At 35.9% G+C, this 17,379-nt stretch overlaps 1 protein-coding gene across 1 annotated transcript; it reads left to right on the top strand.

The window, feature by feature from the left end:
- Positions 1 to 4,822: 4,822 nt before the first annotated feature.
- On the top strand, positions 4,823 to 17,095 carry LOC124536849 (phosphoglucomutase). The gene is made up of 10 exons (XM_047113487.1): positions 4,823 to 5,257; positions 5,627 to 5,708; positions 7,203 to 7,402; positions 10,533 to 10,689; positions 12,042 to 12,230; positions 12,968 to 13,168; positions 14,738 to 14,945; positions 15,438 to 15,621; positions 16,295 to 16,374; positions 16,706 to 17,095. The coding sequence occupies exons 1-10, from the start codon at positions 5,018 to 5,020 to the stop codon at positions 16,842 to 16,844; spliced, it is 1,680 nt and encodes a 559-aa protein (XP_046969443.1). The 5' UTR covers positions 4,823 to 5,017; the 3' UTR covers positions 16,845 to 17,095.
- The last annotated feature ends 284 nt before the right edge of the window (positions 17,096 to 17,379 follow it).

Here is a 17,379-nt window from a genome sequence, read left to right as displayed (position 1 = left end):
TTGGTAACAAGTAGCGACGGTAAGTAGTCACTAGCCTTAGATATTAGCACTATATATATTAACTATTATTAACATTGTCAATGCTCAACCTACCTCAGAAACTAAAATGTTATGCCCTTGTATCAGTAATTGCAAATTAATTATAATTTTGTAATTATCTTGTAATCTCTCATAAGAACCTACTTGGGAAACAGTCGTGATATCTTGTCGATTGGCATATAGCCTTATGAACGTGTATCCTATACCTATATTTTTTTTAATTATAAACGTCAAAGTCACTTATGACATAGTACCTATGTACGGACATTTCACGCTCGTGGATTGCGGTGAGCGTATATTTTCTTTAGAAAATTGCTTTCGTTTTGCGGTACAATATCGATTGCTATAAAATATATTGAAAATTATACTTTTTCATACTCGGCTGATCGATTTCCGCCAAAGCGGCCTAACTCTAGTAATACTACTGAATAGACATCTATGAAGGATTTATTGTAGTGAAAAAAAAATACAGACGAATTGATAACCTCCTCCTTTTTGAAGTAGGTTGAAAATGAGCAATCATGATAAATCATCATTACCAACTTTAAAACTACAGACTGAGCATGAGAATGATTTGAATGAAAGTTTCGGAATTTAAATGGTTCATATTAAAATGCCGATTTTGTTAAATTAGTATCCTATTCGTACATCGTTATCCATAATAGGTACATTGTACTTAGGTAGTGCACGTAAACTCGTTTTTAGGATTCCGTAGCTAAAAAGCATAAACGGAACCCCCTAATTTTGGCCCGAGATTTGTCTGTCTTTTCTTGGAGATATATTTTTTTTAAATGTATGTAGGCGGACGTACATAATATGTCATAAGAAATCTTGATATATTCTCAAATCCCCAATGCCCTAACAACCTTGGGAACTAAGATGTTATATCTCTAGTGCAACTGGAGTTACTACTGGGGAAATTTGTTATGCAGCTATAATATCTTAAGAGCTGTAAAACGATGTAATTATATTGCACGAACAATGTATAAATGTGGTTCACTGTACATGTGTAATGAAATAAAAATCTGCATGCATATATATGTATGTGGTATCGATAGGTTAAGAAACATCGTTATGCACATATATAAGTTATTCATTTAAGAAAATAAGTGGTTAAAAATACAATAAGATGGTAAACTCTTAAAATCACATATATAGGTACACTTAAATAGGTATTATGTAGTATCTATATAAATTGTATACAAATATATTTTCACTCATAAGTTTTTTCCACTATTTTTTTTTTTACTTTATCACAATCGAATGGCGACGTATATTCCACTAATACAACGATCCAGTCTCGCTTCGGTCTAATTTAAATTGGAATATAATTGTGAACCATAACCGTTATATATGTTAGTAGAATTGCCCTGTAGATCTTTGAGAAATAGTATGACATAAGTGTCTAATTCTGATGCTGTTAAAATTAACATAGTTCACGTGTAAACATACTATTGTTTTCAAAATCCAACAATGTGCAATCTAAAGAACAAAGTGCAAATGTGTTTACATAAAGTAAATACAATTTACTTATTATCCAGTAATTTTAGGCTAGGCTTATAAGTTTATTTATCTAAGAAGTTGTTGTAAGCCGGATGGGGCATTAGTTAGATTCCCGAACTTCTGAAAACACGAAAAATCTGTCGTGTACGTCGTATCAGACATCTATATATATGCTTTTTTAGAAAAATAAGGGCATAGAGTGCACCTATGTTTGGATACATACACACAGTTTGACGCTGAGATGTATACAATACCTAATATTTATTTTTGTATGTATCATTATGTATTGTTTTACTATTACATTATTATTATTTTCTTCTTTTAAACCTACAAACTATATTTTTAAAAAGAATGGAACGATAGGTTATTGTTTCATGTAATATGAGTTTAATCAAATAAATAAGATGTTTCCAATGCAGATAGCCAAAGATTTGGCTTTCTTAGGCCAAAATTCGATCAAGTAATGTAATAAAGTTACAAAAGAAATAAATAAAGTAATATTTTAAAAGATTGATTCACTTATGTTTCGTCGTTAATATTCTTTAAAACTACGGAACTCTACACAGTGCGTAGTCCGACACGCACTTGACCGGTATTTTTAATTATCAAGCTGACGTGTTCAAGGTTCATGGTTGAGGGCACAACTTTATAATAACTAACTACTAAACAATTATGCAATAAACTATTTTATAATTAGAATTAGATGTGATAGGATTCAAAAAGATAGAAAAGGGACACATTTGCTGCTACCTTATTTTATTAATATTATTATACCTATCTTATATATTATACATATTATTATATTTTAATTGGTGGTAGGGCTTTGTGCAAGCCCGTCTTGGTAGGTACTACCCTCTCATCAGTTATTTTACCGCCAAATAACAGAACTCAGTATTGTTGTGTTCCGGTTTGAAAGGTGAGTGAGCCAGTGTAACTACAGGCACAAGGGACATAACATCTTAGTTCTCAAGGTTGGTGGCACATTGCACACGATCTATGGAAAAGTTCTTACAGCGTCATTGTCTATGGGTGATGATGATCACTTACCATCAGGTGGCCCATATGCTCGTCCGCCAACCTATACAATAAAAAAAAATGGTGTGTGTTCTTAGTGGCCAACTGTTGGGCACTCATATTTGATATTGTTATTAATTTTTTTTTTAAAAACGAATGTTCAATTAGGTAACAAGTATTTCTATTGTCGGCTTTTCCCACATCTGTGGTGATTTTTTTCTGATGTTAAATTATTTTTTGTTGACAGTCAATATTTCCTTATATTTGTTTTACGTTTGCTTTCATGAAAGCACATACGAAATTCTCATTAGAACACAAAACGTTGCATTGCATAGTTTTTTAATATCTTATATATATAATAACGAACGACGTAGTATATAATAAATACACTTTAATTTATTACTAATTTCGTAAGGAAACCATTAAGTGGCGATAGAAAAAAATTTAGAGGTAGAAATTGAACGCAACCTTTTGAAGTTTGTATCTGAAGTTTTTCTTCTGTTATTTCTACTGACCTCAGAATTGCTATTCTGTAAAAATCACTTACCACGCTCGTGAAACGATGATAAGATTTATTACAACGCGTATCCTTTAAATGTAATAATTATTACGAGATTATTACAGTCATTGTTCCATATAACTCACTGCCATTACACAATCGTGTACTGCAGTGAGTTCCTAGTTTATTCTTACAGAATAGGTCTACGTAATAATGCGCTCTGTTTTATAAGCTTACAGCGAATTTAAGTTACTATAAATATTCCTATTTTTTGTTGTCAGTTGGTTGATACTATTCTATATATCTACTGAAGGTTTGTACTTCGGCAGAAGTAACAACAGCTGTATAAAAAAAAAAGCTAAATAATAATTGAACACGCAACCGTTGCTGAAATGTTTTACGATAAAGAGAGACACACAGTATTTATATCTTTTCATTACATCTAAGTACCTTGTTACGCTTCCCTGGATATTGTCTGAAACGCGATACCAGTTCACATTTTACGCTTTCTTATCGCAATACTTTCGTTTTACTTAAAAATTCATTACACGAAATTGATATTTTATTAGAAACGACTAAAATGTACTCTATTTCTACACAATAGGAAAAATGCAAATATGAAATATTAACAACATTTAACAGCAAATTGACGCACTATCATTGGACGAGAGCTTGATTAATCTATGATGTTCATCATGGATTTGCGAAAATATTGCGTTTTTGTTTTATTGGCCACCTGATGGTAAGTGGTCACCATCACCCATAGACAATGACGCTGTGAGAAATATTACAATTCCTTACATCGTCAATGTGCCACCAACCTTGGGAACTAATATGTTATGTCCCTTATGCCAGTAGTTACACTGGCTCACCCTTCAAACCGGAATATAACAATACTGAGTACTGTTATTTGGCGGAATAATAATTGATGAGTGGGTGGTACCTACCCAGACGGGCTAGCACCAAGACCTACCGCCAAGTGAAAAAGGCGATTCGAACGTTATCGGAATTTTGGCAGAAAAATTAAACTAGAAAAAAGTAGTTATGTGCAACAGTGTTGTATCATAAGTAAACATATATTAATTATATAGTCTTAGTAATGCAGAATATAGCTGAAGCTGAGTTATTACCAAATCGCATGAAGTACGTAAATCTAATATTTATTCGTACATCCATTGGAATAGGCTACATATAGTATTTATTTGAATGACCTCGATGCCCAAACTGTACGGACCACCCAGTGATGTTAAAGTCACTGGATACGTTTGATTCGATCCTGATAGCTTGAGATATTGTATGTGTATATAAAGAATTACGAATTTCTTTTAAGGAATGTTGCTATTATTCTTTAAAATAATTTGTTTTAAATAGTTAAATAACATCGGTATTAGCCCTAACTAATGTTACTTTTCCCCTTATAAAGGCATTAATAAAATCCATTTGTCACTTGTTTTGTCACCTTCCTAAACAATTACTATGAGTTTACTGTTGTTGCTGAGTCGAAATCCTAATCGTTGCAGTTTTCATCATTGCAACAATCCCAAAAATACGTTTTAAATTTTTCTCACCTCCTTTCCATTCATAATTACTTTGAGTTTATCGCTCCTCATAATAATGAATTTAAATTTGCCGGTTTCCTTATCTCATAATCGTACAGTGAAAGAGTTGCCATAAAATAAATTAATATTTTATTTTTGAACAAAATAATCAATATTACATTAAATGTATTTATTTCAAGTTACTATTAATAATCAATAAAAGTAATTATGTTTAGAGTTATCATCTAAAAACGGAACTTAGTTTCACCGACCTTGCTTTGACATTGTGTTGACATGACAGCTATTGTAGTTTCGCATTCGTATTTAATGTGACCTTACGACCGTGATATCAGGTTCATATTTACGAAGTAGTTGGCTAAGATACTTCGTCTGAGTCCCTAGAATATTCTTTCATTCATAAAACATGTCTAATATTGTAATAGTTAACACGAATCCTTACGAAGGCCAAAAGCCGGGAACTAGTGGTTTACGTAAAAAAGTTAAAGTATTCCTTCAAGAAAATTACACTGAAAACTTTATACAGAGTATTTTGGATGCTAATAAGGATGCGATAGTTGGTTCTACGCTGGTTGTCGGTGGTGATGGCAGATACCTGGTGAAAGAAGTCGTTGATAAAATCATTAAGATATCAGCTGGTAATGGGGTGAGTAGTTAAAGTTTGTTTAAATTTATATATCAACAAAAGTATTTTAAAGTAAATATGAAAATTCGTTTGAGTCAAAAATTGTCGCAAGATATTTTTTTTTATGTGATAAGTAATATAATATAAATAGTATTTCATTTTAAAAGAGAAAAAAATTGTATAAGTGCTAATTATTCTTTTAATTTCCATCCTGTACATGATAACTGAAATCAGTGAAGTCATCATTATTAACAAAAAAAACTCCATCGTTTATCATCATTATAATAATCATTTCTAGTATAATTTTTTTAAGCATAATATCTGTATTTCAATATGTTTCTTAAAACTTTTGCTGCTGTGAACTTTCGACTATTGAATATATCTTTTTAGGTATCAAGACTGCTCATCGGTCAAAGTGGAATCCTTTCCACACCAGCAGTATCTCATATCATCAGGAAATATAAAACTTTGGGTATGTTTTAAAATAATAATAATAAAAAACTAAAATCTCTGTTACAATTTACACACAGAATATAGACAAGAAACCATATATTTCTCCATCAATAGTGTCAGAACTATTTTATGCCATACCAAGCTAAGTTATTGAAAGAAAAATGTTCAATAATAATAATAATAAGCTTTAAAAGTAAGAATGTACAAGGTATTTTTTAAACAATCTTGTTGGAAGGAATTATACACTGGTTCACTCACTCTTTAGACTGAAAGAGGAATGCTAAGTATTGCTACTTGGCATTCTACTATATCATAAGTGGGTGATGCCTATTCAGACAAGCACCCAAAAAGCCCGACCACCAAGTTACATTACTTTTCTATAAAATATCCATATATGCTCAAATTAATTGCTACTGACTTCCCCAGTCACACAAATATATTTCAATAGGTAAATTTAGTATCAAGTTACTATCATAAAACATGATTATTTCATTGATACAATCAATTCAATGTTTCATTATAGCAAGTATCTAAAATATAATTGTTCTAATTACATATATATCTTTATCTGTGATAACAGGTGATGAACAGATGTGTTAATGATAGATATGTATAAAGATATGAACACTTAAAAACGGTGCTTCTATTGTAAATGCTCAAATCAAAGTCAAAATGAATTTAACAGTATTGACTTTCTGAGCATGCCATGAACTACGATATAAATTCAATGGTTATGCAAAATTATGTAAAAGTCCCTAGATCATAATGGATCTTTAGTGCTATTAACTAATCCAATTTTATTTTTAAGCTACTGCAAAGTAGTACTCTTTATATGATATTATGTGTAAAATTTTAGTCTGATTGTGGTGGATGTGAGTGTATTATGGTAGTCTGTGTGTGAAAATGTGGATTTTCAATGGAAAGATTCTCGAAAACTGCCCAGAGTCTAGAAATTGGGAGTATGTATGTTCCTATGCCTTCCTTGCCTTCTGGTATCAGATATGCTGTCTCATCAGATAATTAGACAAGTTGACATCATCATCATAATTATTTGGGTATAAACTAAATAAACCAGTTTAACCTTGACCAGTTTTACTGACTTGTTTTAATCCTGTTTAACAACATAATCAGCGTTTGATATCTTATTTTTATTTCTGCTATTTCATACTGAATCATTGTCTTATAGGTAATTTTAGTGTTATTTTTAAAAGATAGATTTATCTCTTTTGACGACCTCCGTGGTCGAGTGGTGTGTACACCGGTTTTCATGGGTACGCCACTCTGAGGTCCCGGGTTCGATTCCCGGCCGAGTCGATGTGGATTACCATTAATTTTCTATGTTGTCTTGGGTCTGGGTGTTTGTGGTACCGTCGTTACTTCTGATTTCCATAACACAAGTGCTTTAGCTACTTACATTGGGATCAGAGTAATGTATGTGATGTTGTCTCATATTTATTTATTTATTTATTTATCTCTGAAATGGTTATCAAAGATTGCAAATTACTTCAAACAGGTGGCATTGTACTTACCGCTTCCCATAATCCTGGTGGCATAAACAATGACTTCGGTATCAAGTTCAACTGCAACAATGGTGGCCCAGCGCCTGATGGTACCACCAACGAGATATACAAGCTAACAACAGCAATCAAACAGTATAAAATAGTTCCAGATATTAAGTGTGATATTGAAACTATTGGAGTACAAAGATTTAAGGTAAGATTTAAGTATCCATCATCGTCTACATATAATCTAGGTACTTACAACTAGGCAAACACACAGACATCATGGGAATTACACAGTCAATGCACCATCAATCATGGTGGTTAACAATAATTATGTCTTTTGTACCTTTAATTACACTGGCTCACTCATCCTTCAAATTGTAACACAAAAATACTAAGTATTAGAATGTAACAGCTTTTTAACCGACTTCAAAGAAGAGGTGGGTTATCAATTTAATATAACTCATAACTTTTTACTAGGTGGACCGATTTTGATAATTTTTTTTTGTTTGAAAGCTAGTGCTTTCCGTGTGATTCCATTTTAATTTAGTCCAGCCCTGATGATGGTACCCCTATGAAAACGAAAAACGGTGAATAACTCAAAATTGCGTAAGTAATAACTAAAAGTAATAACTCAAAAGGCCATTATTATTATTACTTTTTAGACTTTTAGTGCATATTCATTTGTTTTAAAATAGTATTTTGTTTGAAGTCGATTTTTCTTTTTGTTAAAATATTTATTTATTAGAAAATATGATAATTGTTTTTAGTACCTACCAAAACTGGCTTGCAGAAAGTTATTTATTTGATAACGGTGTAGTATTGTAGTGTACGTAGAATGAAAAATGATTGTACTGATAAGCTACAAGACACGGAAAAATGAGACTCTCGTGCGCAATCGATGAATGCGCTTAATAATATTTTCTCTCTCTTTCTATATTTAATTGAAAAGTAATTCAAAAGTGGGCACCTATAAAACGCTTCATGAGATTTTTTTTATATATTTGTAATGGAAAGGCATTTATCTTCCATCTCACCTGATGGAAAGAGTAGATGAATACGAAGGTGGTAAATGACCATCCAGAACAAACCTGTTCACTCTACTCTTAAAGGCTCTAGAGTTTAACTTATCAGGAAAAATAGATGAATTCAGATCGTTCGAAATCTTAACGCTTCTCTCCAAAAACGAGCTGTCAAACCGTTTAGTTCGATTGGGTATGTCAACAATGTATGGATGAAACTTTTGTCTGCGCCTAGTTGTTCGATAAAGGAGATGTCTCAATCAGTTCGAAAAGAGCCTTCGACTACTCTCCAAAGTGTATCCTATAAAAAACCAATAAGCTGGCAACTCGAATTCATTTGAGAGATGTATAACATTGACAGAAAAACCTATAAGGGATCGTTACGTCTAACTCAAAAACAATAAGTTTCTTTTAGTGATTACATATAATGACGAATAAATATAGAAACTCTCCGGTTCCCTATGACATCATTTATAACTGATTCTATGTTACTGTACTGGACTCAAATTGGAAATCTGATGGATCTATTTTCGGGACTTTTATAAAAAACTTGAAAACATTTGATTTGAAGGTTTTCTTATCTCACGCATCATTATCATCATCATCTGAAGATTGTGCAAATGTAAATTTCGTAATGTCATGCTGAGCTGTACCGATTTTATACCGAGTCATGTAATTATGACTGTCGGTATAGATACAGTCTACTTCTTATTCCTTTCTATGTTAAGGGTATTTGTGATATAGTGTTGTTTGCTAACGATACTTCGCTGATTTTTAAGGTTTACAGGAAAAAAAAGTGACTATGACGATGTGAACGGTGCATTATCACAGATACACAATTGGTTTACAGTAAATAATTTAGTTTTGAATGCTCAAAAAACAAAATGTGTAGGTTTTACCCTACCTAATGTTAGCAAGCAAAATTATAATATATCTTTAAATGGTGACCGTCTTGAAGTAGCTGATACTACGGTGTTTTTAGGAATAGAATTAGATTCCAGACTTCAGTGGACTTCTCATTTATCATCCCTAACAGGAAGACTCAGCTCCGCAACATACGCGGTTAGAAAAGTTAGACAACTAACTGATATTGATACCGCTCGTTTAGTTTATTTTGGTTATTTTCACAGTATTATGTCATATGGCATATTACTTTGGGGTAACGCTGCAGATATTGAATCTGTCTTTATTTTACAAAAGAGAGCCATCCGGTTTATTTATAATCTTGGAGCTAGAGACTCTCTTCGGGATGTTTTTAACAAAGTGGGAATACTCACTGTTGCGTCGCAATATATTTACAACAATATTATGTATATTCACAGTAACATTGATCACTTTGATAAAATCAGTGATAATCATTGTATGTGCACTAGGAGTAAGGATAAGCTTATAACGCCAAGTTTCCGACTCCGCAAAGTCAATAATCATTCTTGGGGCAAGGTATCCGTTTCTATAATAAAATTCCGCAGAAATTTTTAACGTTGCCGTTTAGTAAATTCAAATCGTTTGTAAAAAATACATTGGTAGAAAAAGCATATTATTCGATACAAGATTTTATAGATGATAAAAAAGCGTGGAGGATACATTAATTGAAATAATTGTATTTAATTAACATGACGTTGTACTTTTTAAATGTTAAAAAAGAGTAACTACTGAGTTTCTTGCCGGTTCTTCTCGGTAGAATCTTGTAAAAATTGTAAAATGACGATTCAAAAGTGCTTATAAAAGCCTACTTGAATAAAGTTTATTTTGATTTTATCACCCATTCATGATATGCAGATCATGATTTAAATTCTCGGGGAAAAAATACAGTTTCTTAATAACAATAACGAATTCGACCTTGAAAGACGCTATTGCTTATAATTTTGGATGGAACGTTAAAATTAACTTGTAATGCGGGATACATTTTTACTCTTTCCGAATTCCAGTTATAAGCGTAACTAAACAGATAATTCACTTATGCGTAATATTATAGCAAACAAAAACAATAACAACAGCCGCCTGTATATTTCCCACTGCTGGGCTAGGGAGGCTTAACTCCCTTTGAGGAGGGTTGGAACATATTCCACCACATTGATCTAATGCGGGTTGGTGGAATACACATGTGGCTGAATTTTTATGAAATTCGACCCATGTAGGTTTCTCACGATGTTTTCCTTCACAGCCGAGCATGAGATGAATTATAAACACAAATAAGCACATGAATATTCAGTGGTGCTTGCCTGGGTTTGAATATGCAATGATCGGTTAAGATGCACGCATTCTAACCACTGGGCCATCTCGACTATTAGCTTATTTAAAAATAATATGTTATTCTAGGTAGCGGACAATGAATTCGTCGTGGAAATAATCGATCCAGTCAAGGATTACGTGGACTATATGAAGGAGATCTTCGACTTCCCGAAGATCAAAACCCTCTTGCAGGGCTCCGAGCAAAGGAAGCCCTTCAAAATTCTCATCGACTCGATGAGTGGCGGTAAGGTCTATTAGTTCTTCTTCTTAATCTTCTAACTTTTATGCTAACTTATTACATTTTTTATGGTATAGGTTGGCGGACGAACATATGGGCCACCTGATGATAAGTGGTCACCATCACCCATAGACAAGGACGCAGTAAGAAATATTAACTATTCCTTACATCGTCAATGTGCCACCTACCTTGGGAACTAAGTTATTATGTCTCTTTTGCCTGTAGTTACACTGGCTCACTCACCCTTCAAACCGTAACACAACAATACTGAGTACTGTTATTTGGCGGTAGAATAACTGATGAGAGGCTGGTACCTACCCAGACGGACTTGCACAAAGCCCTATTACCAAGTACATTAATCTATCGTTGTAATAAAACATAGTAAATTGCGAATGGTTTAATTTATAGGTTAGATTGGAATATTGACGACGTCATCTTTGTTTCAAAGTCGCTACTCAATGGATTATAATTATTTGCTAAATAACGCATTTAAAATTATAAAACTGTAAAAAATGGCTTCGGCTGGCCTACAAATAACAACAAAACAACATCAGCCTGTAAATATCCCACTGCTGGGTTTAGGCCTCCTCTCCCTTTAAGGAGAAGGTTCGGAACATATTCCATCACGCTGTTTCAATGCGAGTTGGTGGAATACACATGTGGCAGAATTTCGTTGAAATTCGACACATGCAGTTTTTCCTCACGATGTTTTCCTTCACCGCAGAGCACGAGATTAAGTACATGAATATTCAGTGGTGCCTGGGTTTGAACCCGCGATCATCGGTTAAGATGCACGTGTTCTAACCCAGTAGTCGTCTCGGCTCCGACTATTTACAGTGGTAGTGGTAAAGATGCATGCGTTGTAACCACTGGGATTCTCGGCTAATAGCTAATAGCATATTTAAAAATAATATGGCTCCGGGCTGTTTCGGCTGCGACTACAATAAAGACTATATATAGTGGTAGCTTCAACAACAACAACAGCCTGTAAATTCCCACTGCTGGGCTAAAGGCCTCCTCTCCCTTTTGAGGAGAAGGTTTTGGAACATATTCCACCACGCTGTTCTAATTCGGGTTCGTGGAATACACATGTGGCAGAATTTCGATGAAATTATACACATGCAGGTTTCCTCACGATGTTTTCCTTCACCGCTGAGCACGAGATGAATTATAAAGACAAATTAAGCGCATGAATCAGCGGTGCTTGCCTGGGTTTGAACCCGCAATCATCGGTTAAGATGCACGCGTTCTAACTGGGCCATCTCGACTTGGTAGCTTCACTTAATTGTTAAATGATTCAAAAGTGCTCGTAAAAGCCCACTTGAATAAGGTTTATTTTGGTTTGTGTGCGTGCGCAGTGACGGGCCCGTACGTGCGGCGCATCTTCGTGCAGGAGCTGTGCGCGGGCGAGGCGTGCGTGCGGCGCGCGGAGCCGCTGCCGGACTTCGGCGGCGCGCACCCCGACCCCAACCTCACGTACGCCGCCGACCTGGTGGCCGCCGTGAAGCACGGCGACTACGACTTCGGAGCCGCCTTCGACGGAGACGGTGAGCCACCTGCGAGCCTTCGATCAGTAAATGACAATGATACAATGGCTCTTTTCAAATTGACACTAAATTTGGAATCAATTAAAAATTATGGTTTCTAATTTTATTGGCAATGGGATAATATAATAGGACCTTATTATCGGTAATATTTTATATACGTGATGGCATCTTTTGTAGTTAAAAACATAGAAGCACTTGTTTGTCTTTATGTACTCAGTTATCGTTGTGACCAAACGATAAAAGTAAAAATTAATTAAAAACTAAAGAAAACTACAGGCTGTTACTATGCTAATAACAGCCTGTAAATTTCCAACTACTTAACTGCTGGGCTTTCTCCCCTGTTGAGGAGAAAATTGGAAGCATATTCCACTTCAGAATTTCAATGAAATTAGACACATTTAGGTTTCCTCACGAGGTTTTCCTTCCGACGAGCACAAGATGAATTATAAACACATATTGAGCATATGAAAAATTAGTAATGATTGCTCTGGCTTGGACCCTTAATCATCGGTTAAGGTGTACGCGCTCTAGCCACTGGGCAATATCGGCTCAAGCTAAAGTACGTTACTCTATATCTACTGAGGGAAATTCGAGAGCTCCTGTAGCTGCCGTCAGGACTTGGATTGAGGAGGAGGATTGAGTATCGTGGTCTAAATCTACTGAGGAAGATTCGAGAGCTCTTTTAGCTGCCGTCAGGACTTGGATTGAGGAGGAGGATTGAGTATGGTGGTGTTCAGGTGACCGCAACATGATCATCGGGCGCGGCGCGTTCTTCGTGACGCCGTCGGACTCGCTGGCCGTGCTGGCCAGCCAGCTGCAGCACATCCCGTACTTCCAGCGCTCCGGCGTGCGAGGCTTCGCGCGCAGCATGCCCACCGCCGCCGCCGTGGACCGCGTGGCCCACGACCTGGGCCACGAGATGTTCCAGGTGCCCACGGGTAAGTGCAACCCACATTTTCATTCTTCACTTGTTCCAATATTTACTTTAAGGAGGTGGTATATTTACTTCACTTGGTGGTAGGGCTTTGTCCCGCCCGTCTGGGTAGGTACCACCCATTCATCAGTTATTCTACCGCCAAACAACAGTACTCAGTATTGTTGTGTTCCGGTTTGAAGGGTGAGTGAGCCAGTGTAACTACAGGCACAAGGGACATAACATCTTAGTTCCCTAAGCATTGACGATGTAAGGAATAGTTAATATTTCTCACAGCGTCATTGTCTATGGTTGATGGTGACCACTTACCATCAGGTGGCCCATATGCTCGTCCGCCAACCTATACCATAAAAAAAAAAGGTTTTGATGGCATTTACGCTCTGATTGATGTCATCAAGCTTGAAATTAGGCTATTGAAATTCAAAAACATCCGAACTTCAATACAGAAGATGGTTGGAGACTTTCTAACACCTGGGATCCACTTATTAAAAATTTAAAATCCCAAATCCAACAGACTGCAAGACCTAAAGATACAGTTAGTGCCTTCTGCGTGCAACCGGAACGTTACTCATGATACCAATTGAGAAATCGTTGGCGGTAGTTGTAAATAATATTTTCTTTCTTCAAATAGACAAATGCCACCTTAGTCTACCCGTGACCACGAACGCTGTAAAGTGCTCGAAACGTCGGGATGTCCAAAATAATTAATATACGCGATTCAAATCCGTTATAACTAGTTTTATTTAAAAGCTTGAAATTCTCTGGTTGAAGGTACCGTGTCTTTAAGCGCAGTTGCTGACGGTATATTAGTCGAAATATAAATTTTCCTCTCACGCTATGGCTTGCGGTAGCTACTCTCTGTCATTCGGAAGAAGACCAATCTCACGCGTATCTGTACTTAATTCAAACTCAAACTCCTTTATTCAATATAGAAGCTTACACTTACTTATTGATTGTCAAATAAACACTACCACCGGTTCGGAAAAGGGAACACCCTGACCTGAGAAGAACCGGCGAAAGAAACTCAGCGGGTCTTTTTTTGTTGTTATTTTTTTTTGTCAAATTAATAAGGTACATAGTAGTATATGATTAGAAATAGCCAGGAGACGATCGTTTCATTCCCAAGGTGTGCTATCAAACATAACCCAACTCTTGCACACAAGCGTTCCTGAACAATTTTTTTTAATTTGGCAACAGAAGCATTTTGAACGCTTTCTAGGATCCTGTTGTAGAAGCGTATACATTGCCCCACAAAAGAGTTACTGACTCTATGCAGTCGAGTAACAGGATTAACAAGATTGTGTTTGTTCCTTGTACCAATGTTATGAGAATTATATTTTCTCATAAAAACATTAATATTTTTCCATTAACATTTTACATACAAAACATTACAAAATATGTATTTAGAAGCAACAGTCAATACATTAATTTCTTTAAATCTATACCTTAATGATTCCTTGGCTCCTAGGTTATAGATTGCGCGAATAGCCCTTTTCTGCAGCACAAATATAGTTTGGATAGCGGCTGCGTTACCCCAAAGATAAACGCAAATAAAATATACTCCGTGCCTCAGGCTGGAAGTACTTCGGCAACCTGATGGATGCGGGGCGGCTGTCGCTTTGCGGCGAGGAGAGCTTCGGCACGGGCTCCGACCACGTGCGCGAGAAGGACGGCGTGTGGGCCGCGCTGGCCTGGCTCTCCGTGCTGGCCGCCAGCGGCCTCTCCGTGGAGCAGCTGCTGGTCAACCACTGGCGGAAGTACGGCCGGAACTACTTCACCAGGTAACGAACCACCTTGGAATATTCTTCAGAAAACCTTTCAAACAGCGTTCAAAAATCATGTCAGCCGAAAAACGTCCAACGCTGAACTGGCCTCTCCCAAAGATCGTCACAATGACAGGTCTTGTGCAGTCTGCAACCGGCGGCGATGGTTAAATAAAGTGTTCAATCATCATGTGCGAAGGACGTCCTCGTAGACATAGGCCTCCTCCAAAGATCGTCACAATGACAGGTCTTGTGCAGCCCGCAATCAGTGGCGATGGCCGTTTGGTGCCGGCTATGAATACCACCACGCTGTCTCTTCCCGCGGGTGTCGTAAAGGGACTTTATACCAGAAGAAGTGCAAACAGCACCCATCTGAGTACTGTAACATCTTACTGTGATCGCCAAACCGCATGACAAGCGTGCCATAATATCACTATGGCAAAGCATCCCCCCAATGGTTTTCGCACCTAGTGTCAATATCAAACATTATAATAAAATTGTTCGTCCCAGATACGACTACGAGGAGTGCCCCAGCGACCCCTGCAACGAGATGATGCAAGAGTTGGAGAAGAAGATAACTGAGGCTGGATTCGTGGGCTCGAAGCACACGTCAGGGGACAAGACATACGTCGTGGCCGAAGCGGACAACTTCTCCTACATGGACCCCGTGGATCGCAGCGTGGCCATGAAGCAGGTAATCAGGAATTGGACCACCATAGACCAATTTTTAAGAGTACTAAAGCCTAGTACTTAAAAATATGCCCTTGTAATTTATTTGAGACGGATTCAAACTAAAATGCCCGGCGTAGCAAACAAATTTACCCGAAATTTTCGTGGTTAAACATGAGGGTGTTAAAACATGAGGGTGTCTGGTTAAACTCAGAACTTACCCCATAATTATTAAAAAAAATTATTCATTTCATTCATTCATGTTGCTGCCGTAGACCATCATAATCAATTACCTAAGTTATTCAGCTGTTGTATCACAAAAATCATAGTTGTTACTACCCTGTTCAAAATCATACTGTTTAGCCTATTTCAATCGAAGTTGGAAATAAAATTAAACAAACTTACTAATAACTCAGCTATATTTTGCTCTATAAGTTTATGATTAAAATATCTTTATTTATAATGCTACACTATTAACCACTTATTTTCACTTTAATTTTACTTCCAAATTACCGACAACAGTTTTGACGTTCGACGTCGATTTTTACGCAAATCCATAGTGAACATCATAGACTATTCAATCTCTCGACCAATGATATCGCGTCAATTTGCTGTCCTGTTTTTGTTTATTTTTTGGCTTGTCATCTCTTATGGTTCAAATGGAGTATATATTAAACTGTGTAACATAACTTTTCCAGGGTCTTCGCATCGTATTTGAAGATGGTTCCAGGATAGTGTACCGTCTCAGTGGTACAGGCAGTTCTGGAGCTACTGTGAGGTAACATTATATTTTAAAGGATATTTTTTGACTGTATATAGTACAAGTGTTAGGGACGAAATTTACTCTCATATATTATAATCTCTGTGCCAATTTTCATCTAGATTCATTCAGCAGTTCTAGCGTGATTGAGTAACGTCTGACTATCCATTCAAACTTTCTTAATAATAAAAACGAAAAGACTTATTAATAGTCATTTTAAAACAAATTAATTACTAAAGATATCAATTTAGAGTTTAATCCAAACGGTGTAACAAAAAGTAACAATTATTATGTCTCCAAATTGAAAGTATTTCAGAAAATAATTTACTAATTAAATCAATATCCACAGATTATACATAGACTCGTACGAAGACAAGGACGTACTGGGCGACGCACAGCTCATGCTGCGCCCGCTCATCCAGCTCGCCCTGGAGCTGGCGCAGCTGCCGCGGTACACCGGCCGGGACGCGCCCACCGTCATCACATAGACACACGAGTTCCGAATCGATTGTCCAAAGTGTAAATAAGAACTTAATAAGATTTTATAATCTGTTTGAAAAACGACGTCAAATATTTTAAAATAAAGTAAGTACGTTAAAATAATCATCACCCTCAGGTATATATGTTAACTAAATAACTAAAATAATGTGGAATCAATGATAAATATATTAAACTTATGTTAAAATGTAAGAAAAAATGTCATACGCCTCCTAATTTTTAGGAACGAAAGATATGACTGGTAGTTAATTTTATTTTTTTAATTTATACAGAATTTTATATATATTATAAAAAGATCATTCGAATACTATTTTCACTTATATTTGTTTGCCAGTCAAAAAGATATGCTTGTGCAATTTTACTGCCACAAATGATATGTCATATATATATTATATAAAGTGTCGAATGTTATATATATAAAAAAACAACTGGTTTTGCCAGTAATCTAATTTTCATGTAATTACGTTAATACTTTGTTTAATTGTATTGTTCGATAGTTGGATGAAGCAGTAGATAGATCACAAA

Source organism: Vanessa cardui, chromosome 17 (genome assembly GCF_905220365.1).
Source record: "Vanessa cardui chromosome 17, ilVanCard2.1, whole genome shotgun sequence".
Lineage (NCBI taxonomy): Eukaryota > Metazoa > Arthropoda > Insecta > Lepidoptera > Nymphalidae > Vanessa > Vanessa cardui.
Note: the sequence above shows the minus strand (reverse complement) of the source record. Positions and strands in the feature narration are given on the sequence as shown.

Excerpts from the sequence above, each read along its gene's own strand:
- LOC124536849 (XM_047113487.1), top strand. The coding sequence starts at position 5,018 with ATGTCTAATATTGTAATAGTTAACACGAATCCTTACGAAGGCCAAAAG. Across the intron at positions 10,690-12,041 it reads CATCGACTCGATGAGTGGCG|TGACGGGCCCGTACGTGCGG; the intron begins GTAAGGTCTATT and ends GTGCGTGCGCAG. Across the intron at positions 12,231-12,967 it reads AGCCGCCTTCGACGGAGACG|GTGACCGCAACATGATCATC; the intron begins GTGAGCCACCTG and ends GGTGGTGTTCAG.